Source organism: Callorhinus ursinus, unplaced genomic scaffold (assembly GCF_003265705.2).
Source record: "Callorhinus ursinus isolate GAN/ISIS: 27379988/994484 unplaced genomic scaffold, GSC_fseal_2.0 scaffold15, whole genome shotgun sequence".
NCBI lineage: Eukaryota > Metazoa > Chordata > Mammalia > Carnivora > Otariidae > Callorhinus > Callorhinus ursinus.
In genome coordinates, this window is record NW_027397077.1 from 8,710,154 (window position 1) to 8,736,774 (window position 26,621).

Here is a 26,621-nt window from a genome sequence, read left to right on the forward strand (position 1 = left end):
GAAGCCGCATCAGCTAGCTGTCCTCCGCAGAAGCCCCTTACCTAATAATGACGGCTGAGGGCTGCTAGTTTCTCAGACCTTCACATGCATTAGCATCAAGCCTTCTTAATAGCCGGCAGAGTAACCCTGGCCACCCCCATTTATAGATGAGCAAACTGAGGCTCCAAACAGGAGGTCGCCTGCCCGAGATAATCCAAATGGCAGAGCCAATAGTTAGCCCAGGTAGCCTGACCTGAGTCGCACTCTTCCCCAGCCCTGAGGGGCGAGGTCGCAGCTAGTGCTCATGGTCAAGGGTGTCCAGCAGCGCGGAGGAGAGGGCCTGGAGTCAACCACAAGCGCCCTTCCTGAGCACAGTGCAGGGGCAGCCGCCTCTCCCCCAGCCCCACCTGAGCCCAACACCCAGGATAATGGAGGTCTGCCCCTTCTGATCCTGTAGACAGCAGATCTTTTTTCTGCAGGTTGAACCAAGGACCATGGACGCTCAGACTCACTTAAGCCAAGCCAACTGTCCTACCATAACTCCGAGCTCCAATCCAAGCATTCGGAAAACGCTCTTCTGAATCCGAAGCCCCAAAAGAACCAGGAGTGTGAGCATGAGTGGGTGGATGGGTACATGAGGATTCTATCTGAGAACTGCCTGAAGGCAGACTCAGCTGTCCTGAGAGACAGGCAGATGGTGCTCCCCACATGCAAACTGTGGGGCCCTGGATAAGGCCCTGCTTCCTGCTCGTAGACGCGGCCAGATCAGCCCACGAGCCGGGCGGCAGGGGCTTCCCCTAGACTCCAGCCTGGCCGAAAGACAGTTCTTGTTTTCTTTTCTCCCCAGGCACAGGCCAAGGGAGTATTCTCCTCCAGAATCTAACAGGCCTTCTCAAGACAGGACAGAGCCCATGTGGGACTTCCAATTGGTGGATCAGACCTGTCTTTCTTCCTTTTTTTTTTTTTAAAGATTCTATTTATTTATTTGTCAGAGAGAGTACAAGCAGGGGGAGCAGCAGAGGGAGAAGCAGACTCCCCGCTGAGCAAGGACCCTGACACGGGACTTGATCCCAGGACCCTGGGATCATGACCTGAGCTGAAGGCAGACGCTTAACCGACTGAGCCACCCAGGCGCCCCTCTTTCTGTCAGGCAAACAGATAACAGGGGCCACCAGCCTAGCACAGGATTCCCTGTGCCCAAGTCAGAAAGAGGAAGTTGGCCTACATTTCTCTCCCAGCTATGCTCCCCCTCAAACCCCAGGGCTGCCCACAGTCAGGCTGTGTAAGGTTATAGCCAAGTCTTCGGCCAGCACCCACCTTCCACCGCAGAGGCCTGAAGTGGCTGGGCCGGCCCCCAGCTGTCCTGAGCCAGCCGAGCTGGTTCCACTCTCCGGCCACCCCGGGCCCCAGCGTCAGCTGTCCGGCTGCACACGTCTCCTCTGCTCCTCAGAGGGCAGGTTCAGTTGTGGGGACAGTGAGGCAGTAGTCCAGGACAAAGGAACCGCCAAGGCTCCAGGCCTGACGTGACCCACAACTCCCCACACACTCGGCTGTCTCCAAACACCAGTCATTGGTGCTCCAAGCAGTGTCTGGAACCCTACGCTGGATATCAGAACTAGAAATGTACACACGTGCTCCACCCTCATCAGATGAGGCTCTCTCCCACCTAAGGGCAATCCGCGGTGAAATGCAGGGGCCGGGAAGGCAGGCCCCACCTTTGTAGCCAGGTGGTGGCTCACCCAGGTGTCCCTTTGATGTCAGTACAGAGAGACCCAGTATCCATTCTAGGTGAAAACGGAAAGGGACGGATTGTGAGCCCACTCTAGCATCTCTGTGGCTCCCAGCTCCCTGCTGCCGGGAGCTACTTAGAGGCTTCGCCCCAACCCCGGGCCCGCCTCCTGGGCACAGCACAGGCATGACCACCAGATGGCGCAAACGGCCCCCTGAACTCCGCACAACGCTTTCCCCCGCCGGAATGAACACTCACCAGGGCCGCTGCCTCTCAGGATTTTGCTGGGGGCCAGGAATGAAGCAGGCCTGCCAGTTCTCTGCCCTCAAGGCATTTTCAGGCGTGCGGGTGTGGGAGGCAGATCCTGAGGCGGGTATACGACCCAGCCTGCCCTGGGCTGCCTGGAGCGGCGGGGGATGGGGAGGGGAGGGCGTGTGAGGAGGGGCCTGGATGGGACAGGGAGACCCAGCCTGCTGTCTGCGAAGGACCGAGACCACATTCAGGGACCTTCCTCAGACTCCCCTGAGAAGATGCTCGTCAACACAACTGTCCTCAGCAGCTTCCCTGCCCTGCAGACCTGCAGTGTCTGGGCCCCCGCTTCTCCTGCTTGGCAATTTCTCCCAAATCACCTCTTGTCCCTCCTCACTGCAGGCAGGAAAGCCTGGCGCAGTCCCCCTTCTGGCCTCCCGCTCACGCCTCCAGTGAGCTCAGGGTTAGCCGTTGGGCCTCTGAGGGGCGTCTGCTTATTGAGCGCCTGCTACATGCCCGGTGGGGAGCAGGGGAGGCCGGGCAGTGGCGTGGCGGGGCGGCCTGGGCCGTCCCCGGGCTATTCGGCCGTCGTGGGGCCACGGCAGAAGTTCCGGTTGTAGAAGTGGCGGTTGTCCCTGGTCAGGGCGGTGCCCAGCTGGGCCCAGAAGGCGCGCTGGCCGCTGGGCTGCCGGGGCCACAGGAGGACGCTCTGGCGGCACAGGCGCTGACGCAGGCGCACGTAGCGGGAGCGGTGCGCATCGGGGCGCAGGATCACCAGCACCACCACGTCCTTGCGGTCCTCCAGCAGGCGCTGCTGGGCCAGCAGGAAGCTGGCACGCAGGAGGCCGCTGAGGCGGTCCGTGTGGGCCAGCACGAACACCGTCTTGCAGCTGCTGTAGACCGAGGCCCACAGGTTCTCAAAGAGCGTTTTGCCGGGCAGCCAGTCACGTTCCTCCAGGCACAGGCGCAGCGCCCGGCGCCCGCGGCGCTCCTCCAGCTGGACCCGCAGCTCGTTGTACACCCAGTCGGCCACCGAGCTCTGCTCCTTGTCGAAGACCACGAAGGCATCATAGGGCAGGGCGGCAGCACCCCGCTGTCGCCCGCGCCACGGCAGCCAGGCCAGGCACAGGTGGAAGCAGTACCAGAGGTCCCAGCCACACAGGTGGTGCAGCATGGGCACAGCCAGGCTCAGGGCCACAGCCAGCAGCGAGAGGCCGAAGCAGTCCCAGGAGAGGGCCTCGTCCAGGCAGAGGCGCAGGTCCTGCTCGAAGATGCTGTGGCCCTGGAGCTGGCCGGGGCTGCCACACCGGACGTGGCTGGGCAGCCTGGGCACTGCAGCCTGCACCTCCAGCAAGAAGTCCACAAAGGCCGCCCCACAGGCACAGTGCAACGGGTTGGCGGTCACATCTAGGACTTTCAGGGCGCCTGCCACGGAGCCAAACCAGGAGGGCTCCACCGTCTTGAGGGCATTGGCGCTGAGGTTGAGCTCTCTCAGCCTCGTGGCCAGGGCGAAAAAGCCGGGGACCACGAAGCCGATGCTGTTGCTGCTGAGGTCCAGCCTCTGGAGCCGGGTGCCGTTCGGCAAGCTGCCGTTGCTCAGGGCCTTCAGCTGGTTCCCCGCCAGGTCCAGGGCCTCCAGCATGGGGAGGAGGGCCAGGCTGCTCCAGTTGAAGAAAGCCAGGTAGTTGTCACGAAGACGCAGCAGCCGCAGGCCCTTGGGGAGGTTGTCCAGGTTGCGGGGCAGGAGGGTGTGCAGGCGATTCTGGGACAGGTCCAGCCGGACCAGGTTCCTCAGGCCTTGGAAGAAGTGCAGGTAGAGGTCCCCCTCCGCCCACATCTGGCTCAGGGCATTGCCGCTGAAGTCCAGGGCCCACAGCGAGGTGCTGCGGAGCTGCTGGGACACGCGGCTGTGGATGGCGTTGTGCGCCAGGCTGAGGAAGCGCAGGGCCGGCAGCTGCGCCACAAAGCTGAGGTTGTGGCCCACGCCGCGCATGCCGAAGGGCTGGCTGTTGTAGCTGAGGTCCAGGGCCTCCAGCCGCGGCAGCTCGGTGAAGGAGCGCCCATGGTACAGGTCCAGCTTGTTGTGGGACAGGTCCAGCACCCGCAGGCTGCTCAGCGGCACGAACTGTGAGCCGTTGACCGCCTGAGAGATGCTGTTGTGGCTCAGGCACAGGCACTGCAGGTGCGAGAGCTGGGCAAACATCTCCGGCTGGATCGTCACTACGTTGTTCCGCGACAGGTCCAAGGTGAAGTTGAGGGTCCTGCAGCTTGGCATGAAGTCCTCAGAGCTCGGGGTGCCCGGTGGGCCCGCAGCCAGGTCCCTGGACAGCCACCAGACTTTCTCCACCCCGCCCGCCTCCCCCGTGGCCCCCGCCGCCCGCCCTGCAGCTCCGCTAATGCGGTTGTCTGACAGGTCCACGTAGCGCAGGCCCGGGAAGGCCCCGAAGATGCCAAGCTGGGCCTGGTTGATGAAGTTCAACTGCAGATGCAGACGCTGGAGCATGGGCAGGTGGGCCAACGGCCGGAGCGTGGTCTCGCTGAGCGAGCGGAAGAAGATGCCATGCATGTCCAGCTCCTGCAGGGACAGCAGGCTCCCGAAGGAGGGTGCCAGATGCAGGTGGGCGAAGGACACCTTCTTGTGGTAATTGAAGGACAGGTTGAGTCTGCGCAGCCGGGCCAGGCCATGGAAGGCTTTGGTTTTGGTGATGCAGCTGTACAGGAAGTTCTCGCTCAGGTCCAGCACCAGGAGGTTGCCCAGGCCGAGGAACCACCTGGGGTTCAGGCTGTGGAGAGAGCTGTCCTTCAACACCAGGCCTTCAAGGCGGCTCAGATGGCTGAAGGTGTCAGGGTGCAGCTTGGGGAAGCCGTGGGGGCACTCCCTGCAGGGGTTGCGGGCGTGGTCACAGCGGCGACAGTTCCCCCCCACGTCAAGCACGCGCAGGGCCGTCAGATTGGCCAGGTCATCGGGGGCCAGGGTGATGATGTGGTTGTAGGACAAGAGCAGGTACTCCAGGCTGGGGGGCAGAAGGCGGGGCACCACGGTCAGGTTGTTGTACTTGAGCGACAGGTGTGTGAGGTTGCCCAGGCCCAGGAGGGCGCCCGGGGCCACGTGCAGGGCCTGTCGGCAGGGGTTCTTGTAGTAGCAGTTGCCATCCAGGAAGAGGAAGCGCAGGGCGTGCAGGCCTGCAAGGTGGGCAGGGTCCAGCACCAGGATGTTGGTGCGGCTCAGGGACAGGGACACGAGGGAACTGGGCAGGGCGGGCACAGTAGTGATGCCGTTGTAGCTCAGGTTCAGGTCCTCCAGGGTGGGCACGGCCAGGAAGGTGTTGGGCTCGATGGTCATGTGGCAGGGGAAGTGCATGGGGCTGAGGCCGGCGGGGGGGCAGTTCCACTTGAGGTTGAGACGCCGCAGGCTGGACAGGTGGACAAAGTCGGAGTCGTGGAGGTGGTGGATGCGGTTGGAGTAGAGGGAGAGGCTGGTGATGTTCCCGCGGGGCGCTGCCGCCGAGAAGCGGGGCACAGACTTGAGGAACAGCCAGTTGCAGTCCACCAGGCCGTGGGGCTGGAGCTCACAGGGCAGGAAGGGAGGCAGGGCGCCCGGGGCCAGGACCACGGCCAGCACGGCAGCCTGCACCAGGAGAGACAGGGGGTGCAGGGCGCCACAGCAGGGGCCCTGCGGGCCTGTGAGAGTACAGCCGCAGCCCCGCCTCCACCTGCCCCCACTTCCTGGGGACTCCCAGCCGGGCTCCCAAACCCCTCTCTCCAAGCCCTCCCCGGGGAGGCTCCTGCCTCTGCTCAGCACCCACCCCGGTCTAAGGCTCACGGAGAACGTAGACTCGGGTCTCAGAACCAGCCTTCAAGTCAGAGCTGCGTCTGAGACCTGGAATCCAGACTCATGATCTAGAACTTTCACGCAAAACCAAACCCCAGCCAGACAGGAGAGCCAGGCTGGCAGTCAGCAGGCCCACCGGGTTCTCCCTCACCTTCCCTTTTCCTTCCTCAGGGGCCACTTCTCTTTCTTCCTGAGCCAGGGGACACCTGGCTCCCTTCCACCCAGCTGCCCTAAAAAGCCCTCCATGTCCTCCACCAGCCTCCCCCAACCCCTCCCTCTGCCTCTGGCGAAGTCCCAGGCAGGCACGAGAGTCTTCTGCTAGGGTCTGGGCTGAGTACCACACGGGGCCCCGGCTGGGGCCGGGGGTGGGGGGTGGGGGAGAGGGCACTGCCCAGCTCTTCCCCCTCCCCCACCTCTCCCAGACCAAGCACCCAACCCACTGCAGGTCAGAACAGATCAGTTAGGGAGGGCAGCACAGAGCCAGACAGCGTCTAGTCCCGGGCGTCCACCTGGCTTGCTGCCCCAGCGCCACCACTGAGCAAAGCCCCAGGCCTCAGCATCCCCAGCCACACAATGGGTTCTGGTCTTTTTGCTCAGAGAAAGTCTTCTGCTTTGATGTCTTCGGGGTTCAGTGAGTGTCCTCAGGGCCACGTCAGGGACAGCCCTTTCACTATTGTCTGCAGCCACCAACCCCCCCCCCACCACCACTTCCCGCTGCCCCCTTCCCTGGAGGGCTAATAAGGGCTGCTGTCTTACCATGACAGGGAGCGGGGGCTTCTCCAGAGGGGCTGGCTGGCAGACTGGGCAGCGGCTGCAGGAAAGGATGCTTAGGGCTCACAGCCCCTTCCCGCATCGGCTCAGAGAACAGAGGAAGTGAGAATTAAGAAAAAACCTGGTAGCCCCCTCCCTCGCCCCCACCAGGCCTGGAGCGAGGGTTGCGGGGGTGCACTGAGTCAGAGGCCATTTGCATAGGCAGTTTGCAGACCGCCCCTTCAATCCTTCCTCTTTCCATTCCCCCACCCCCCCCACCCCACCACTGCCCTGGAGGCCTCACACCTGTCATCAGGGAAAGTCTGGGGAGAAACAGTCACAGAGCCCAGTTTCAGGTCAGTGAGAGACTGGGATTGGGGGCAGTACCAGATGTGGGCTGGGCATGCTGACACCCCTGCCAGGGCGCTCCCTGTCCCAAGAGGACTGGCACCCTCACACCTCAGCCCCTTGGCCCCTGCCCCAAAGGGAGCTCTCTTGGGCCAGTGGCCCCCACACCTGCCCGTTCCTGCCCCCTTCGTCCTGTCCCCAGAGCTCTGGGGGGGGGGGGGCCTGGCACACCCGGGGGTGCAGCAGCATGGGCCTCACCTTGGCTGCACCTGCCTCCACCGCAGCCTGCCACTTCCTCCTGGGGCAGGGCTTCCTCTTCTGCGTGCCCAGTGTGCCAGGCGGGGCCCCCGTCAGAGCACCTGCCCCATGGCCAGGCCAGCTGGGATGGCTCTTGCCACGCTCCCTCTGACCCAGCTGATCCTAACAGATGACTCAGGCCCAAAGCCTCAGGGTGACCTGGGCCCAGGGCAAGTCCCGTTGGCTCCAGCTTCTGGGAGTTGCCCACCACCTTCACATTCACCAGGCTAGCCTGAGCCATCCTCAATCTCTCGCCTAGACCAGTGCAGTCACTGCCGCCCCACGGATTGCCCTGCTTCTGTGCTCACACCCCACAGCCTATTCACATTCCGCCCCTAAATCACACTAGGCCCTTCCTCGGCTCAGACTCCTTCCTGGCCCTTTCTGGAATCCAAGGCACAGTCCACATCATGGCCAACAAGGTCCTATGAGATCTGCCCTCCCATGGCCCCCCTGACCAATCTCCAGCCACACTGGCCTCCTTGGCTGGGGCTTGAATACTTCCATGCAGTCTCCTGCCCCAGGGCCTTTGGACTTACTGTTTGCTCTGCCTGGAAACTCTTTTCCTATTCACTTGGCCCCCTCCATTGCCTCCTTTGTATCTTGGCTCACACATGACCCTCTGGAGGCCTTCCCTGACCTCCTTTTAAACCTCTCACCCTAGATCTGATACCACTCAGACCCTTTACCTGCTGCTTTTCATTGTCGTAACGTTTTACCTGCTAACATATCATTGATTTTCCATGGTCTATTGTATATTGTCCTATTCTCCTACTGGAATGTCTGCTTCTTTTCTTAAGATTTTTATTTCTTCATTTGAGACAGAGAGAAAGAGAGAGCACAAGCAGGGAGAGGGGCAGAGGGAGAGGGAGAGGGAGAAGCAGACTCCTCACTGGGCAGGGAGCCCAATGCAGGGCTCGATCCCATGACCTGAGCCGAAGGCAGACGCTTAACGACTGGGCCACCCAGGCGCCCTGGAATTTCTGCTTCTCAATGGCAAGAGTTTTTTGTCTGTATACGCAGGGTCCAGCACAGTGCCCAGGACATCATAGGTGCTCAATATTTACTGAGTCCATGAGTCTCCAGCACTCAGCTCTGGGCAGAGAAAATGCCTCTGAATGATGGCTGAATGAATTAATGAATGAACAAATAGAGCTTCTGCTGGGAGGACGCAGGGCTGGACACCTGCCCACCCCTGCTTCTCCATGCCCACTTCTGGGTGGCTGTCATGGCAGGCAGGCTCCCGGCTGCCGGGCATCCAGCTGGTACCTAGGCCCAGGGCTTCAGCAGTGGCGAGGGGGGCAATGCCACTGTCTTCCTGCCCACCTGGGAGCCAGTGTTTGGGGTGGGCAAGGATAGGCCTCCTTCTCTGGGTCCTAGCTAGGGTTCCAGCTCTCCTTTCTATAATTCTAGGGTCTTGAGTAGGGGCTGCGAAAGGCCCCGGGGATGGGACACTCTCCGGAGCCCCAGCCCAAGACATGCTCCCAAGAGAAAGACGGAGCCCACTCAGCAGCTGAATCCTAGCCAATGACCCCTCATGCCCCCACCCCTGCACACCTCCCACCTGGGATAGGAGGGGCCTCTCACCCCCTTCTCAGAGGCATGGGCTGAAGTTCTGGCTCCTGCTGAATCCCCGAGCCTAAAGGAGACTCTCCGAGAGTCCCAGGGACCAGGGAGCCAGACCCTCAGGGGCAGGAACAAAAGTAGCAGAGAGGACCAACAAACTGACAGAGCTCAGGTCTGCACACATGCGCACAGATTAGAGGTCCAAGGTCTACACCTCAGCCCCAAAGGGTCCAGGAGGCAGAGGAGACCCAGTGTGGCAGGCTGAAGAATGCCCCAAGGAGATCCGCGGCCTAATCCCCAAACATGTGGATACGTTCCTATACAGGACAAAAGGGCCCTTGCAGGTGGGATTAAGTGAAGGATCCTGAGGTGGGGAGAGTATCTGGAAAGTGGGGAAGTGAAAATAATCCTTAGAAGACAGAGGCAGAGGAGGATCTGACTACAGAGGGAGGCCATGTGACCGGAAAGCCGAAGGAAGCAGAATCACAGAGAAGATGCTACCTCTCCAGCTTTGAGGAGGGAGTCGGGGCCATGAGCAAAGGAATGTGGGCAGCCTTTCAAGCTGGAGAAGGTCACAGACTCGCCCCGGAGGCCTCCAGAAGGAACAAGTCCTGCCAACAGCTGGATGTCAGCCCTGTCAGACTTCAGCCTTAGATTTACAAGAACTACTAGGGCAGCAAATCTGTGTGGGTTTAAGCCGCTACGTTTGGTACTTTGTTACAGCGGCCATAGGAAATGAATACGCCCAGATGCCCCCTATCATGGCAAAGGTGTGCCTGCCTCTCGGGCTGAGCTCCCATCAACAAGGCAACCGGTGTGAGGCTTGTGTCCACACACACACACACACACACACACACACACACTCTCTCTCTCTCTCTCTCTCTCTCTCTCTCCCCCATATACCTGTAGCCAGGGGTGCTGCAGCCCCACCTAGCAGGCTGACAGGCCCCTTCCGAGTTGAGGGAGGGCAGTTAGACACACAGTTTCCCAATTCCCAGTGCCAGAGGTGATTCCTCAGGGCCAGACTCAGGTGTTGATTTAAAAATATTTTATTCTTTAAAAAATACAGCATTCAACCATCTTATCCTTCAGTGACCCCCTATGCCAGCCCTGACTGAACCCACCCCTGTGGCCAAAGGCTTTGGGGCTGTGCTAGGACCCTAGTTCCCCTGGAGGCCAAGCTCATTCTTCCAGGCTCCCTACCCAGCCCCCTTGAGCCAGCCAGGCGGGATCCCCGGACCCCTGGGGCACATAGGTGAGAGGCAGGGACAGCAACAGGGGGAAGGTCACAAAACGCCAGCCCGGTGGCCCTCGGAAGCTGCAAGAATGTTCCATCACCAGCCCTCCTGCCCCACAGGAAGCAACCCTCCCCTGGAGCCCAGGCTGGGAAGGAGGCAGGTGGCTGGGAGCAGTGGGGCGCAGAGCCCCACGGTCCACGTGCCGGCACGGCTCAGGTCCGGCCACCTAGCTGTCATCCCCATTCTCGCCGGGGCCACGGATGAGGCGCTTGTGGCCCCGCTTGCCCCCTGGGCCCTTGGGCTTGGCGAAGGCCTGCTTGAAGGCATGTTGTTTGGGGTGCACCTCATCGTAGAGGAACTCGGCTGTCAGCTCCGCCCCATCGCCAATCTCAATCTGCATGGGGCAAGGCAGTGGTCTGGTGGGGGGCCCTGACACAAACCACCCCGGGTCACCCCCACTCCTGGGGCACCCCCTCGACCTCTCATACTCTAGCCCTGGGGTCTTCTCCCAGACCCCCACCTGGAATGCCACCCCCAGGAACACAGGGTTGGGTCTGCTGCCCTGCACGCTTTGGTGACCCCTACCTGCCTTCAGAGCCAGGGAGAGGAGGATCATGGGTGGCCAAGGCTGGGGCTTGTCCACGCCACCAGTCAGCTGGCCCCATGCCCATCCATGTGACACGGCACCAATAACCCCTGCCTCACCCCTGCCTCGGACTCCAGGGCCCCAGCTGGGGCGGGGGGGGTGGTACTGGCCCCTGGGCAGTGAGGCTCTGGGGAATGGGCACCCACCTTCTTGGAGATCTCCAGCTGGAAGTCCTGCTCCACTGAGTCTAGGAGGCGACTCTTGCAGCTGGAATAGAGCATGCGCTCCTTGATGCTGCACTTGTACCCCGGCATCGAGTAGATGAACACTGTTGGGGGGGGGGCGGTGAGCTGAGGCTGGAAGACCTGCTGACCCACGCCCCCTGTAGCAAGGCTACCCAGCTCCTGTGTCCAGACACAGGCGTGGGAGCCCTGCTATGGCCACTCACCCACAGACTCGAGGGGGTCACCCTCATGGGTGTGCTTGTAGAGGAAGAAGTGGTAGCGGGCAGCATCTCGGGGAACCCTTGAAGGCAACTGGGCCACCTCCGTGGGCTCCGTGTGCACCAGCTCGATCGTCTCCCGCTCCAGGTCCAGCTTCTGCCCAGGGCAAGGGGAGACACGAGAACATGAGCAGGGGGAGGGCCTGGGCCCACCTGGCAAACAAGAAGTCCCCGAGGGGACAGGCAGGAGCCAGGGTGGAGCCTGTGTGTGGTCTCCCTCTCTCAGGACTCCTCACCCCAGTGGCCATTCCACCACAGGGGTCCCTATGAAGAGGTCACACGTGGGCCCCGACCTCTGCCCCTTTGAAGCTCCGCTAGAGGAGGAAGCCCCACCAAGGGCAGTGAACAGGACAGCGGGGAGAGCCTCGACCTGAGGCAGGCCCCACTGTCAGGCTGGCCTGTCCTCAAGGATGAGGCTCCTGGGGGGGGGCGACCCGCCTCAGAAGGAAGGAGCCATTCTCCTTGGCAGGGGGAGGCACGGGGCGCCCGGCTGGCTCAGTCAGTGGAGCATGTGACTCTTGATCTGAGGGTCTTGAGTTCAAGCCCCACGTTGGGTGTAGAGCTTACTTAAAAAAAAAAGGAAGAACAGAAGAAAGGGCAGGGGTGCGTTAAGCATCTAACTTCTGATTTCGGCTCATGTCATGATCTCAGGGTCGTAGGATCGAGCCCCGGGTCAGGCTCCACACTCAGTGGGGAGTCTGCTTGAGATTCTCTCTCTCCCTCTTCCTCTGCCCCTCCTCACCAGCTCGTGCTCTTTCTCTAATAAACAAGTAAATCTTAAAAAAAAGGAAAGAAAGAACCAAAGGAAGGGGGAAGCCTGGCCACCGGGCCAAGAGGCCCTGCCTGAGGAGAAGGGGCAGCCCAGGGGGCTGCAGAGGGCATCTCGGACAGATAGGGCCTCAGGTCTGAGGGTCAGCGTGGATCTCACAGATGTCCCTGCACATGAGCAAGGACTGGGCAAGGCAGGGGAACCCTGTGCGTCCCCTGCACGCGGCAAACAGGACCGGGTAGGGACGGGGAGGGGGCAGGGGCCAGTGTGATCCACGAGTACATGCGGGAGCTGAAGTGCACAGACAGGGGGCCAGGCGCACACCCGTCCCCGGGCTTGAGCGGGAGCAGGGCAGCGGCACAGTGTACTAGGGGGTTGAGGGGGACACGGCCACTCACCAGCTGGATGTAGTTGATGGTCTTCTGTCTGAGCTGCTGTAGCGCCCTCTGGGCTGCAGGCTGCAGTGGGAAGGTGAGGCCCTGCAGGGTCTGGTGCTTGCTCTCCACACTGATCTCTGTCTTCACCTGGGTGCGGGTAAAGAGTGAGGGAGGCCCTGACCTGCCTGACCAGCGCCCTCGGAGCACAGGCAGGCCGGCCGGCTGGGCCTCACGGGACCCGGAGGGCCTCAGGGCAAGACTCCCGCCCACCCGGTCTGGCGCACCTACCTCATTAATACGGATCTGCTGAAGCTCTCTCTCGGCCGAGGTCAGCGGGGCAGGTGCCGCACAGGACGACAGGTGCTTCTGGTACCCAGCAAAGGAGAGGTCGTCCTGGCCGGTGAATGCAGAAGCATAAATGGGCACCGTGGGGTGAGCTGGCAGAAGCCCACTGAGCACCCCAGCCAGAAGCCCCTGGACTCTCCCAGCCCTCCCCATGCCTCCGCACCCCTGGCACCCACTTCCTGTGGGACCCTGCATAACATCCCACCCTCTGTGGGCCTGTGATCCCGGCCTGGTGGAGTCTGGCCTAGGGGGCCTACCTTCACTGTCCCAAAGAGCTCATCCTTGATGTGGCCGCCCCCAAACTCCTTCTTCACTGTGGCCCGTGTGGCCGCATACAGCATCTTCAGCCGCACCTGGAGGGCAGGAGCTAAGCCGTGAGACCCCTCCAGGCAGGGCTGTCTCTCCAGGAGCAGGCAGGAGGCTCCGGGTGGGGACCAGGCTGTGGCTTTGTGCCCATATACCCAGCAGAGGGCGCAGCACAGGGCCAGGATGCGATGGGGTGGAGCCCTCTCCACCCTGACCTCTCGGCCTCCCAGAACCAGGCTGAGGTGGCTGGGAGGCCTCTGGGAGAAGCCAGGCTCCAAGCTCAGGGCCTTGCCCTCTCTCAGACTCTGGGGCAGGACCTGGTGTCTCTCCCCTCAGAATCCCCAAGGCAGGGCCTTGGTCTCTTGCTCAGACCCAGCTTCCCCTCTCCCCTGATCTGGGGGGCTGGGCAGGGGTCCCCAGGACTCACGGGAGAATTGTCGGGTGACCAGGCGAGGAAGAGCCACTCAAAGCCCTGGGCGTTCTGCGAGTCCAGGCGGTAGAGCAGATAGCAAGGCTCCTGGGCATCCAGCAGAGGCAGCACGGCCCTGTCGTAGTCCTGGTCCCAGCAGCCCAGCAGCTCCCGCGAGGCGCCCAGCACGAGCTGCTCTGGGGGCAGAGGCCGGGTGAGCCGAGGAGTAGCCATCTCCTGTCCCCACCTTGGACTGCGGACCTCCTCGGCGGGGGCTCAGATCTGCGGGCCACTCCACCACCTTCCCCGGGAGCTCGCAAGTCCCTGAAGGATGAGGCGATGTGACTGAATCCGTGAGTGAGTACATGAATGAACGAGGGCACACCACCACCAGCTATACGAATGCATACACATGCACGCACAGAAGCGGCCTCGAGAATGCGCCCGCAGATGACCGAACACCGACAAGCACGAGGAGACACGCAGCTGTGTTGCCCACGGCCACCAACAATGTGGTCCCCTCACAAACACCCACACGCTCAGAGCCATCCCGCGGGCACAGCTCCTCGGCACACTGTACCACCTCCTGCCCCCCTCCTCCCTTAGCCTGAGGCTCCAGCAGAAGCCCCAACACACCCTCCTCAGAACAACTGTGCTGAGGGAGCTGGGGGGTCCAGCCTCAGGCCACAGGGAGCTGCGGGAGCAAAGAGGGAGAACAGGGGCTCCTCCCAGACACTGTACAAACCTGTACCCTGCTGCCACCAGCCAGTTGTAGTCCCCTCCCCAAAAAGTCACAAACTTCTTAGCGCCTGGGACCAATAGGCCGGCCACCTCCCTGGCTGGTGCACATTGGCCGAATGGCCCATTGAGGCTGGACATACATTTGACCTGTCCACCCACAGGGCCTTAGCGGGGCACCAAACACCAGCCCAGGTGTGCACAGGCATGGGGTGATCACCGCCTGGCCAGGGGGTACGTGACCACCAGGCCCTCGTCATGAGGGCAAGGGGCCCAGCTGTCTGGAGCCCAAACATGTCAGGCCCACCAGCCCAGAAGCTTCTTTGCAGGTCTTGGCCTCCTCACCGATCCTCTCAGAATTCAGGCGGGATCAAGGGTGAAAACCAGCAGGCACAGTCGGCCCAACAGCACTGCCAACACTGTTTAATTTGTTGCCAACATTTTCAAAATGGGAAGTTTACATAAGAAGTGGGATGGACAGATTCTCTAGAAGGTGCTCAAGCCGCACTCGGTAGGAGGTGGGCAGTGGCCGTCTGTCAGGGAGCCTAAACCTTCCTGGGGACTCCCAGGTGCCCCAACAACCACAATGCATAACGGAGCTAAGAGCCCACCCAGAGATCCCTCCTGCTAACTACCTGCATGTATGTCCTGTCTGGGAGGCAACAGGGAGGCTGCGGACTAGGGCCAATGAGTCTATCTCTTTGGGGAGCAGGGGGGCTTGTGGCCTATCACCCCAGGAAGCCTTTACTCATGACCTACCATAGTGACCCTGACCCAGCCTCTGAGGGCATCTGAACTTGGGGACCCCACACAAAACCCAGCACAGTGCTGGCACTGAAGCCTGGGGTGAATTCTGGGTCTGGGCAGACCCTGCTTTGCACCAATTCATTGAGAGAAAAGTGGGAACCAAGCCCATTTAGGGAGCCCTCCAAAAGGCCCACAACTGCTGGCTACCAAGGACTGGAAGGATTCGTGGGGGGCCCAGCCCACTCCCAGTGTCTCTCCCCCTCCCCTCCAGGGACAACACCTCAGCATGAGGGGAAGGCAGAGGTACTGCCACCAAGGCTCAGTCTAGTCCTGTACCTCCTCAAACTCTCCCCCCACTTCAGGCCTCAGCTCAAGCTCACCCACCCGCAACCCCTCTACGCTGAGCACCCACCCTCTGCAAGCCTCAGGTTCCCAGCGTCCAGGCCAAGGCCTGGCCAACCCTGGAATCCCCCAGTCATGCTCTCAAAGCAAGCTGGGCACGAGGCCCCTTGCCCTGTTGCAGGGGCACTTCCCAAGGGCAGGGCCCCGGGCTTCTCCTTGGGACTCCCCCCGGCCAGGAGCCAAGCCAGGCCAGCCTGCCGATCACAGAGGGAGGTGAGTGGCACTCGCCACATGCGGCAGTGCCTGGCCTCACTGGTCCCCTGCCCCCACGCCCAGCCCAGCATCCCGACTGGGCCTCTGACCCCTTCATAGCCTCTGGGGAGCTGGACAGGACCCCTGGGCAGGGCTCTCCTTGCTGTCTCCCCAGCTTTTGACTCCTGCTCTGTGTAACAGGGTAATGATCATGCCCACCTCCGCTGCTCTCCTACAACGCCCCTCCCGTCCCCAGATGGAGAAAGTGAGGTCCTGAAGGGGCTGGAGGCCAAGGTCTAAGCAGCTCCCAGAGAAGCAGCAGGGTCCAGCTGCCGGCCTATGCCCTAGCTCATCAAAGGGGGCAGTAGGGGGCACTCACCATCCTCAATGACAACTTTGATGAGCCGGACAGAGCCGGCCCGTGCCTTGGCGAAGAATTCCTTCAGCTCCTCGGTGGCTATGAGAACAAGAAACATGGTGAGGGATGAGCGGGCAGGGTGAGCAGGGGGAACTGGGACACGTTCAGGGCCCGCTCTGTCCTGTGGGGTCTGCTGGTGGAGCTGGGAGCCGGGTTAAATAGGGCCCCCCATGTGACTGGGAACCTGACACGGCCCATGAACAGAAGCTCCCAAATTTAGCCAGCAGTGTGGCCTGCTGGCTGAGATAGCTCTGGTGACAGGGGAGGCGGGGATGGGCCAGCCCACTCAAGGAAGGGGGGGGCCTCTGGACAGGCCAGGCCCACCAGAGCGAATGGCCCCCACCTGTCCCTTGCCCCCTAGGAAGGCCCAGCACTGAACTGGCCCATGACACTGTCATATCCACAAACACAGAAATAAGTGAGCAAATTCCCCCACTGTGCACTGACCACTATGTCCATGAACACACACACACACACACACACACAGGCACACGTGCGTCACTGTTGCGTATGCCATCGGATACCTACTCAGTCCAGCATGTCAATGTAACAAATAAGCCCGTATGTGACAGAGTGGAGTAGAAATGCAAACACCCTCACATGTGAAAACCCACTCATTTGGTCAAACATAAGTGGACACACACATTTAGACACTCCAACATACACACAGACACGGTCCCCGGAGTAACACACACACAGGCCTGTACACCCGGCCCCAGCCTGTCAACCAGGCTGCCTCACCCTGAGAGGCCAGGAGCCCAGCCCACGCCTAGCCCATACCCAGCCCTGCCAGGAGCAACAAGGCCTCAGCCCTGAGGCCGTCCAGAAGGCTTCCAGGCGAGGAGTGGCAATCAGGAACTCTTCAGTACAGACCCTGTCTTGGTCTTAGTGTCACAGAGCTGGAAGGTGACATCCCATGACCCAGGATCCCAAGGGCAGAGGTGAGGACCAGGGACGTCACAGATCTAGCAGTGGTTTAGACGCAGAAACCAAAGTCCAAGTGGGGAAGGGCCTGACTTGGGTCTCTGGGTGTGCAGAGCCAGGCCAGCATGACCTTGAGGTTACCCAGGGGTCAGGAGAATTCTGCAGGAACACAGCTGGAGGGCTGAGGTCAGAGAATATTTATAGGGCCCAGACTGGGCAGCTTGGGGGTGGGGGGGGGGGGCTTTAGGAAAACAAACTCAGGTCATGTCCTCAGGGGCCCGCCAGGCAGGGTGACCCTGAGCCTGAGACCTCAGGCTGTATACCACCCTCCATGGCTGCTGGGTGAGCAGGGTCCCAACCGAGTGACCATGGTATGGAGACACAACCGCCTATCAGCAGACCCCACAAGCAGGTCGCCGAGGTAAAGCCTGGCCTCTGGGTCTCCATCTTTCCCACAGCTGTGTGTGACCTCCGACCTTGCTGAGCCTCAGACTCATCTATACTGTGGAGCTAATACTCCCAAGCTGTAGAGAGCCATGCTGAGGAGTAAATGGGAAAAAATGCTCAGTAATGGGGCCTCTATGAATAACAATTGTTAAGTTTTATTACTTTAATGATGGCATCTTTCCACCTGCTCAGACCTTCCGGGAGGTAAAGCCAAGAAGCTCCCCTAAGGGAGGCTGCCACGCCCCTTCTAGAGTTACTAGGACAGAGTGACACCCCAGTAGTGGAAGAGACATCCCCCTCCATGACTCCTCAGCCACCATCAATAATCCAGAGGCCAGGCCTGGGACACCTGAGCCTCTATCATCAAAGATTCATGCTCTCCCACCTCCCTGCCCCCGCTTCTGCTGCCCCGCCCCCCCCCCCCCCCGGGTAACCCCCAGATTTAAAAGGCCCCCCCCCCCCCCCCGCCACCGCTTCCCTGCTCTGAGGTCAACAGATCCACACTTATGGCCACGACTGGGAGGGCATCTGGGCATCCAGGGCATTCAATCTCACCTGCCACCTCCCCAGGCCAGAAATGGGAAGGAGTGGGCTGCTCATAGGCAGAAGGGCTGAGGACGGCCCAGTCCCCAGTGATCCCCTAGGCAGGTCTGTCTCACCACATGGGAAATGAAGGTGTGAAGCAGGTCCTTGGCCACAGGACCTGTCAGTCCTGAGCAGGGAGGAGGGGCCCTGACTTCCGATCCACTCTCAGATGGAGGCAGCAGCAGTGACCAGACAAAGGGGAAGGAAGGGGCAGGTCCAGGGGGCATCTGTTCCCTTCTGTGGGGCTGAGTCACGAAGCCACCCTCCAGCCCCTCCAGCAGAGGCTGGCCCACTGGCAGGAGGTTGGCCCTGACCCAGACCCCTGCCTTCTCTGGTCCTGTGGGGCGGAGCCAGGGAAACCCTCTAGCTGGTCTGGCCACCAAGCAGCCACTACGACCACAAGCCAAGTTGAGATCCAGGCAGTCGGGCTGGTCGATGGTGGTGGTGTCTCCGGGCTGGGGATCCTGGTGTGGTGGGAGGAGTGGCTGATGGCCAAACCACCAGGCTGTCGGCTGTCTGGGCAAGCAGCCTGGGCCTTTCCCACAGGCCAGGCAGTCCTCCCAAGCCAGTGACAGAAGGGGGACACTCAGACCAGGGTAGGGTTAGGACACCTGGCTCCTGGGGAGGGGGTGATGCTCTAGGCTGGAGAAGCTTAGGGTAGGGGGTATTGGCCTGGAGTCTCTAAAGCCAGGACCCTCCCTCACAAACCCTGTATGTGGACCCTCTTTTTTCCTCTATCCTGGAGCTGGGACCTTCCAACCCTGGCTGGAGCAGACTCAGGAGATCAGAGTGGAAAATGGTAGGGAGGTCAGAGGTCAAGGTCAGATTGGCAACTCTTCCGATCCCACTGTGAGGGTCCTGGCCCCGGTTTTCCCTAGTCTAGCTTGCTCAAATGTGTGAGGGTCCTGGGAGGAGCCAAAGGTCAGGGACCACTCCTCACACAGTCACAAACCCATAGAAGCCAAACACAGACACATCTGACACATGCATCCGTGGTAACAAATGCACACTGAGATGTACCCAAACTGCACACACACACAGACACCCACAGACATGTGCACAGAGTCACAAAACACTGATGCCTGAAGATGGTTCCATGCGACAGTGGTCATTCAATCAGCTATTAGTGCATGTGCATGAATGACCCTAGACGTACACAAGCAGTCACATCCAGATGTGCAAACACAGGACTGTACACACAAGTGCACATCCCCCAGATGTGCACATCCGGTACCCCCACCCCCAGAAAGGAACAAAAATATATAGAAGGGTGCACACAGGCACATCCACCCCTAGATGGGCACACAGATATTTTCACTCCAACTGTGTACCTACATGTACACCCACTCCTAACCATGCACAGTAAGTCGCACGCCCCCAGATGTGCCCACCCCAGGCGACCCGCGGCTGCAAAAGAGAACAGGAAGCTTCCCCAGGCTGCTGCCAGGGAGGAGAGAGGGGCTGAGCGCCAGGGAGGGGGCGCAGCCGCGAGCGGAGACCCTCGGCCCCCTGCCCGCCCACCATCCGCCCTCACCGTGGATGCCCGTCTGGTGCGCCATGGCTCCGTGCCCCGCTCCGCCCGCGCCCTTGGAGCCCTCGGCTCGGCCCTGGACCCGCTCTGCTCGCCCGGCCCGGGAGGAGGAGGAGGATGTGGCGGCGACCGCCCAGCCTCGCGCAGCTTCCCGGGCGGTGCCGCAGGACCCGGCCCAGCGCGCCCCGCCCCCGACGGGCGAGGCCAGGAGGGGGCGGGAACTCGGGGCCGCGCGTGCGCGCACCGTGCGCCTTGTTCCGGGTGCGCCTATCGCGGGGAGTTGATCGGTGTGTCCGCGCGCCTGCGCGTGCCTGTTTGTGGCGGAGAACAGGGCCTGCGTGTGGCCGGGCGTGCGTGGGCGCACGCGGGCGTGTGTGTCTGTGCGCCCTGAGCGAAGGGGTCTGTGGCTGCGGCGCGTCCGGGAGTGCGCGCGCGAGTCTGTGTGCCCCAGGATAGGCGGGTTTCCAAGTGGGGTGGGATGCGCGCCCCATTTATGGCCATTTATGGCCGGGAAGAGGGTTCGTGTGCGGATGTGCGCGCGTGTGTTTGTGCCGCATCCCTTTTCCTAGAGGCGTTTCCTGAGCGCCTCCTGCGAAGCACTGGCCCCTCGAGGCTGGCCTGGCTGCAGGCCCTATCCTGAGAGTAGGAGTCAGACTGACATACCAAGTAGTTAGCAGATGAACCTGTGGCAGTGAGGGCCCAGCCCCGAGAGCAGGGGCTACCAAGAGGTGAAGTTTGGGTAGAGACCTGGAGGTCAGCCTAGTAGAACAGAAGGAACAGTTTTCGGAGAAGAGGAAACTACATGTGCAAAGGCCCAGAGGTTGAAGGAGGGCCAGAGCTTGGCGAGTGAGGAACTTCTCATCTCCTAATCAACTTCTGGCTCCATACCCAGCCGCTTTGCCTTCTCTGGCAATCAGCCCTGCTGTGACTGGCCGATCAACAGAACGTATCTTCCAGGCCCCGGTGAGTCAGGGGTGAACAGGTGACCCCAGTCAGTCCAATCAGAGCCTGTCCCGGACTTTGGCTGGGAAGATTGGGAGGGAGGGAGGCCACGTTTTGGGGCTGGGGTTGCTGAGAATTAATGATGGAGTGGGGGCCTGCCTGCCGTCTGGCCCTAGCTTGAGCTCTCTGCTCACTGTTCCACTACCCCACGCTGAGCAAGGAGCATTGCGCCCTCCTCTGTGTGCCCCAAGCCCTGGTTTCTCATTTCCTGAGAGTCCAGCAAACACAAAACTGAAGGATTTTCTTTTCTCTTCTTTTTTTTTTTTTTTAAAAAGAGGGGGGGCGGGGGGGGGGGGGGGGGGGAGAGAGAGAGAGAATCTTAAGCAGTCTCACCGCCCAGTGCAGAGCCCAACGCCAGGCTTAAGATTCCACAACCCTGAGATCATGACCTGCTCGGAAATCAGGAGTTCGTTGCTTAACCCATGAGCCGTCCAGGCGGCCTGAAGAATTTTCTTTTTCAAGATTTTATTTATTTGAGAGGGAGAAGCAGACTTGCTGCTGAGCGGAAAGCCAGATGTGGGGTGGGATCCCAGAACCCCGAGATCACCACCTGAGCCACCCAGGTGGCTCAGCCACCCCTGAAGGATTTTCCTCTTTATCTTCCTGTGCACACCCTGAGGACTGAACCTGTGTAGTTTGCTCACGTTGGCCACCTCAGAACTCACAATGTAAAATAAAGACTCTGAGGCCTCATGGCCTGCCCTTGAAAGAAGAGTTCATAGGCAAGTCCCCGACTCAGCCCTGCCACATCGCAGATGGGACGAGCCACGCAGAGCCAACAGTTCCATCAGCTCTCAGACCTGGCCACCTCCACGGGAGCACTTGGCAATTCCACAGAAGCAGAAGAGCCTCCACTTCTTGGAAGCGGGAATTAGCCAAGAAAACAGGTTCATGAAGTAATAATGTTATGTTCCCTGTAGAAATGTCCATCACTGGATGAACTGTGAGTACCTTAACTGCATGGTCTCCCCTGTTGCCTGACTAACCCCTGCCTGCATCACTCTCTTTGTTTTTATTGCTTCCTGATACCTGTATTTACCTGCTTATTTTCCTTCTACCGGTAGTTAAGTTTTTGCCCCTGCCACATCCCCAACACCTAGAACAGTGCCCAGCATTGGTAAGTGTTCAGTAATATTTGCCAAATAAATAAATGAATGAACAATTAGAGTCTTGGGGCACTTGTCTGGCTCAGTCAGTAGAGCACGAGACTCTGGATCTCAGGGTCTTGAGTTTGAGCCCCATGTTGGGTGTTTACTTAAGAAAACAAAACAAAAACAAATTAGTCTTTCTGTTGCACACTTACTATGTACTGGGCACATTTATTTAATCCTCATGACAGCCCTATGAGGGAGGTGTTACTGTATTTTACAGTTGAAGAATCTGAGGTTTGGAGAGATGAAGTGATTTGATGCAGGTTATGAGGTAGTGAGTGTCCCCCAGGAACTTAGTTTCCTTTACTCAAGACAATGGAACAATCAAAGGATGAGAAATCCTACTGGGCAGTGGTCCTCGCGCCCTCCATCAGTATCTCACACCTCAGTGGTGAGGGTTTGACCAGGGAAGGAAACTCCTTGGGAGGTGCGTTCGAGTCGTGCTCAGCTTCACAGCCTGGGATGCAGGCAAGGAGCCCGAGGGCCAGCAGAGTGCCCAGACTCCATCCCTGGCTGAGATCTGGTTTCAGGTGGAAAGATGAGAAAGCCGCACACAGTCCCTCCTCACATGAGTCCAGGCTGAACACAGTATCCAGGAACAGGTTGGTTGCTCCTTTCTGATGTTTCTCAATACAGAGTCAGCCATTGAAATTATTAGAGCATACTGTTTTTTTTTTCAGGTGGATCCAAGGTTTAATTAAATGTTTTAGAAAAAAAAGTGAGCTATAAAAATACTGAAGAAACAGGGAAAATTTTGTAGAATCTTGGAATGAAGGAGGCCTTCTGAGTATGTCACCAAACTCAGCAACCATAAAAGAAAAAAAAATTGATAAATTCATTTACATTAAAAATTGAAAGCCTGTATGGAAAAAGCCACCATCAAAGTGAAAACACAAACAACAAACTGTAATTGGCTACAAACAACATACCTGTAACTCACTTCAAAATAAAGAGCTCTAGCCACCTGAGTGGCTCAGTCAGTTAGGTGTCCAACTCTTGATTTTGGCTCAGGTCACAGTCTCAGGGTCAGGGGTCAAGTCCCGAGGTGGGCTCCCTGCTCAGTGGGGAGTCTGCTGGAGATTCTGTCTCTCCCTTTCTCTTTCTCTCTCTCTCTGTCTCAATAAATAAATAAATCTTAATAAATAAAGAGCTCTCAAATCAATATGAAAAAAACCCAATGGCTCACTAAGAAACTGGGCAAAGGATACAGACTATCCACAGAAAAAGAAATACAAATAGGTCTCCCAGAACTATAGAAAATTGATTATCCTTTCTTACTAAGTTAAAGGGAAATCAAACTAGACTTGCATATCTATAGGGAAGATTAAAAACTTTAATGAAAACCTATGATGGTCAAATGATGGGAAAATAGGCTGATGGGAGAGTAAATCGGTGCAACCTTCATGTAGGACAATATCTACAAAATTGTAAATGTGTATGCTCCCCTCCTTTTATGAATTGAGGTGAAATTCACATAACATAAAATTAACCAGGGCGCCTGTGCAGCCCAGTCAGTTGAGTGTCTGCTCAGGTCATGATTCCAGGATCCTGGGATGGAGCCCCATGTCTGGCTCCCTGCTCAGTGGGGAGCCTGCTTCTCCCTCTCCCTTTGCCTCTCCCCCTGCTTGTGCACTGTCAAATAAATAAATAAAATCTTAAAAAAAAATTAACCATCTTAAAGTGATCAAGTCAGTATATTCACTATGTTGTGCAACCACCATCTCTAGTTCTAAAACATTTTCATCACTCCAAAAGAAAACTGTACTCGTTAAGCAGTTATTCCCCATTCCTCCCTCGTCCAGCCCCTGGCCACCTGCAGTCTGCTTTCTGTTTCCACGGATTGACCTATTCTGGATATTTCATATGAATGGAAGCATAAAACGCGTGACCTTTTATATCTGGCTTTTTTCACTTAGCATAATGCTTTGGAGGCTCATCCACATTGTGGCATGTGACAGTACTTCGTTCTTTTATGGCTGAAGAATATTCCATTGCACGTGTATACCACAATCTGTTCATCCATTCATCCAGATGATGGACACTTGTGTCATTTCCCCCTCTGGGCTATTGTGAATAGGGCTGCTATGAGAACAACAAATGCCTTTGCCCCAACAGTTCCATTACTAGGGACTGATCCTACCAATACGCCCCCACAAAAAACTGTAAAGCCAATAACTGAAAACAAGCTAAATGTCCATCACTGAGAGACTAGCTACATAAAATCTGCATTTTTGCAGAAACTACTCTGTAGCCTTAACAATAAGGCAGCTCTTCAAGGACTAATACTAAAAGATAGAGGTATCTTCTATGAAAATGTCAGGTGTAGGCTATCATTCATGTAAAGAAAAGGAGAAGAGGAAAGATTTTACATATATTTAATTTTTAAAGTAATTTAAATTGAGATATAGACATATCACATTGTATCAATTTTAGGTGTACAACATGATTTATTATTTGTATATTTTGTGAAACGACCATAAGTTTAGTTAACATCCATTACCACATAGCTACAATGATTTTTCTTGTGATGAGAACTTTTAAGTTCTACTCTCTTAGCAACTTTCAAATGTGCAATACATCAGGTTAATATAGTTACCATGTTACAGATTACATCCCAGAATTTACTTACCTTATAACTGGGAGTTCATACCTTTTGACCAACTTCCCCTCATTTTGCCCAACCCTACCCCCCGCCTCTGACAGCCAGCAATCTGTTCTCTGTGTCTATCAATTTGGGATTTGTTTGTTTAGATTCCACATATAAGTGAGATCATATAGTGTTTAATCTTTCTCTTATTTCATTTAGCTTAATGCACTCAAGGTCTATTTGTGTTGTTGCAAATGGCATAATTTCCTTCTTTTTTATGGCTGAGTAATATTCCTGTGTGCGTGTGTGTGTGTGTGTGTGTGTGTGTGTGTGTGTGTGTGTGTGTTGTGTACCACACTGTCTTCATCCATTCATCTGTCAGTGGACACTTTGGTTGTTTCCATGTCTTACCTATTGTAAATAATGCTGCAGTGAACATGAGGGTGCACATGCTTTTGAGATGCTGATTTCATTTCCTTCAGATAAATACCCAGAAGTGGAATTGCTGGATCATATGGTGGCTCTATTTTTAATTTTTGAGGAACCTCCATACTGTTTTCCACAGTGGCTGCAACCCATTTACGGTCCTACCAACAGTGCAAAAGAGTTTCCTCTTCCCCACATCCTTGCCAACACTCATTATTTCTTGTCTTATAGGTAATTTTTTTTTTTTTTTGCTTGAATTTGCACAGAATACCTGGCATCTCTGGAAGAATCTGCAAGAAACTAGTAATGTCTCCAGGGAGAGGAACTGCGTGGCCAGGGAGGGGATGGGGTTGTGGGCGGAGACTTGTTACTAAATATACTTTTACACCTTTTGAATTTGGGGTTTTTTAAAAGGCTTCTTTTTGGGTTTTTTTTTTTAAGTAATCTCTATGACCAACGTGGGGTTTGAATTCATGACCCCGAGATCAAGTTCTGCATGTTCTACTGACTGAGCCAGTCAGGCACCCCACCTTTGAAATTTTGAGTCATGGGACTCAACAATAGCTATTCTCATTGTGAGTGAAAAAAATGTAGCATAAAAATCTTTTTTTTTTTTTTTCTAAACTGCTCCTCCCCACCCCCATCCCTCACACACTGGCTGAGTTAGCTGAGGAGAGGTGTCTGGCCAGGAGCGGGGCAAGCTTGGGTTCACTTGAACAGTCGGGAGAAGGGTGTCACTGGAGGGTGAGGAGTGCATGACCCCCAGGGAGGGCTCAGCCCAGAAATGAAGAGAGACCCACCCCAAGGAACCTCACCTACAATTTCAGACAACAGAGACAGAAGTGCCTGGAAACTTCTGGCGAAAGAAAAAGGCAAATGGCCAATCCAAAGGTCTGGGGATGAGAGGGGCACTGGATTGCAGAAGCAGCAATAGTCAAAAGACAATGAACAGAGAAGTCAGAATTCTGAACCAAAATATCCAGCAAAAGCAAAGGCTTTTGCCCCATGTTGGGTGTAGAGCTTACTTTAAGGGGAGGGGGGCGGTGCTTTTGAGAAAAACCCTTTCAGACTTGCAAGGACCCAGGGAGTTACCTTCCGTCTTCCTTCCTTGAAGAGTTGTTAGAGGATGTGTTTCAGCAAAATGAGATAGAAAACTAAGAGAGTCGGGCTTGGGATCCAAACAAGAGTGGAGGCTCCCAGGAATCTAGAGGCCAGAGGAGCCTCTGTGGCACTGAAGGAACGCTCAGGCTGCCTTGGGACAGGGAGGATGGGGCTGTCATAGGGCTCCACAGCTACGCTGAGCAACAGACCACCTGTGACACCTCAGGAGCTTCTCTGAATAGACTTGACAGGACAGGAGTCATCCCACCCAGGGGAGTCCAAGACAGTGGGTTGGAGGAATAGATTGTGTGTTGTTTCCTCTCATTTTAGACTTTAAAACCCTCTGAGCCATTGGCTGGTAGGGATGACGAGGTGACCCCACAGACTGAATTGGGTCTGCCTCACCCTGGGTCCCTGGTCCATTTCTGTTCCAATGATAGGGCACAGCTCAGGGAGGGGTCCTTTAGGAAGCTTTTTCTGACTTAGCCCCCACCCCCTTGCCAGCTGGATCCAGCACCATCCACCAGGACTTCACCATCAGAGCAGGGAGCCCATCTCCATTAGTGCTGTGCTTCTGTCCCCAGCCTGGGGCCTGGTGCACCCAGTGGGGTCAGTAAGTTAGCCCCCAGGCTGCTCTGGACTGGAGTCGTCTGAGGGAGCGGACATGGAGCACACCTTCCCATCTCGAGAAAAATTCTCCTTGGGCAGGGGGACCTCCCAATGGGGCAGGGCTGGCAGCCCAGAGGAAGTAGGGTCTCGTGAGCATGTGCTAGGCTTGGGCAGTGGAGAAAAAGGTAGGGACTCCTCCTGCAACTCTCCCCAGGGACTCTGGGCTAAGGGCCTTTGAGTTGGCAAGACTGCGTTTTTGGAGGAGGAAAGGGGAAGAGAAATCCCCTGTGGGGGCTCTGCGTCAGCTGAACTGTCGTAATGGAAACAGCACACCCTGGGCAGCAGGACACTTCCCCTCTGTGGGCCTCAGAGACCCCCTTATGAGGGAGAAAGAACACTCCTGCACCAGGAGTTGGGCTTAAGTGACAGAAGGGTGACAAAGCAGATGCGAAGGGAGACACTGCTGCGGACCCCACTGT

The 26,621-nt window shown here is 57.6% G+C and overlaps 2 protein-coding genes across 4 annotated transcripts in view; both read right to left on the reverse strand.

Annotated features, from left to right (window-relative positions):
• Window positions 1-932: 932 nt before the first annotated feature.
• Window positions 933-26,621, reverse strand: part of TLR9 (toll like receptor 9) — a 112,055-nt gene continuing 86,366 nt past the window's right edge. Inside the window, exons 2-3 of one of the 3 annotated variants that reach the window (XM_073901316.1) lie at window positions 6,546-6,737; window positions 933-5,630 (exon numbers count right to left, since the gene is read on the reverse strand). In XM_073901316.1, the coding sequence (XP_073757417.1) occupies window positions 2,535-5,630; window positions 6,546-6,548 (3,099 nt within the window). In that variant the 5' untranslated portion in view covers window positions 6,549-6,737 and the 3' untranslated portion in view covers window positions 933-2,534. Of the gene's footprint in view, window positions 5,631-6,545; window positions 9,643-26,621 lie in introns of those variants that run through there. The other 2 variants (XM_073901317.1, XM_025884700.2) reach the window with 2 other exon arrangements.
• On the reverse strand, window positions 9,784-19,422 carry TWF2 (twinfilin actin binding protein 2). The gene is made up of 9 exons (XM_025884701.2): window positions 19,270-19,422; window positions 15,741-15,818; window positions 13,301-13,479; window positions 12,825-12,920; window positions 12,511-12,615; window positions 12,244-12,369; window positions 11,023-11,173; window positions 10,781-10,902; window positions 9,784-10,382 (listed from the first exon to the last, which is right to left on the reverse strand). The coding sequence occupies exons 1-9, from the start codon at window positions 19,292-19,294 to the stop codon at window positions 10,215-10,217; spliced, it is 1,050 nt and encodes a 349-aa protein (XP_025740486.1). The 5' UTR covers window positions 19,295-19,422; the 3' UTR covers window positions 9,784-10,214.

What these genes read in the sequence shown, in the direction of transcription:
- TWF2 (XM_025884701.2), bottom strand. Translation starts at nt 19,294, where the DNA reads ATGGCGCACCAGACGGGCATCCACG. An exon ending in GCACCAGACGGGCATCCACG is followed by an intron (nt 15,819 to 19,269) that starts GTGAGGGCGGAT and finishes TTGTTCTCATAG; the next exon opens with CCACCGAGGAGCTGAAGGAA. An exon ending in GGTCACCCGACAATTCTCCC is followed by an intron (nt 12,921 to 13,300) that starts GTGAGTCCTGGG and finishes CCTGCCCTCCAG; the next exon opens with GTGCGGCTGAAGATGCTGTA.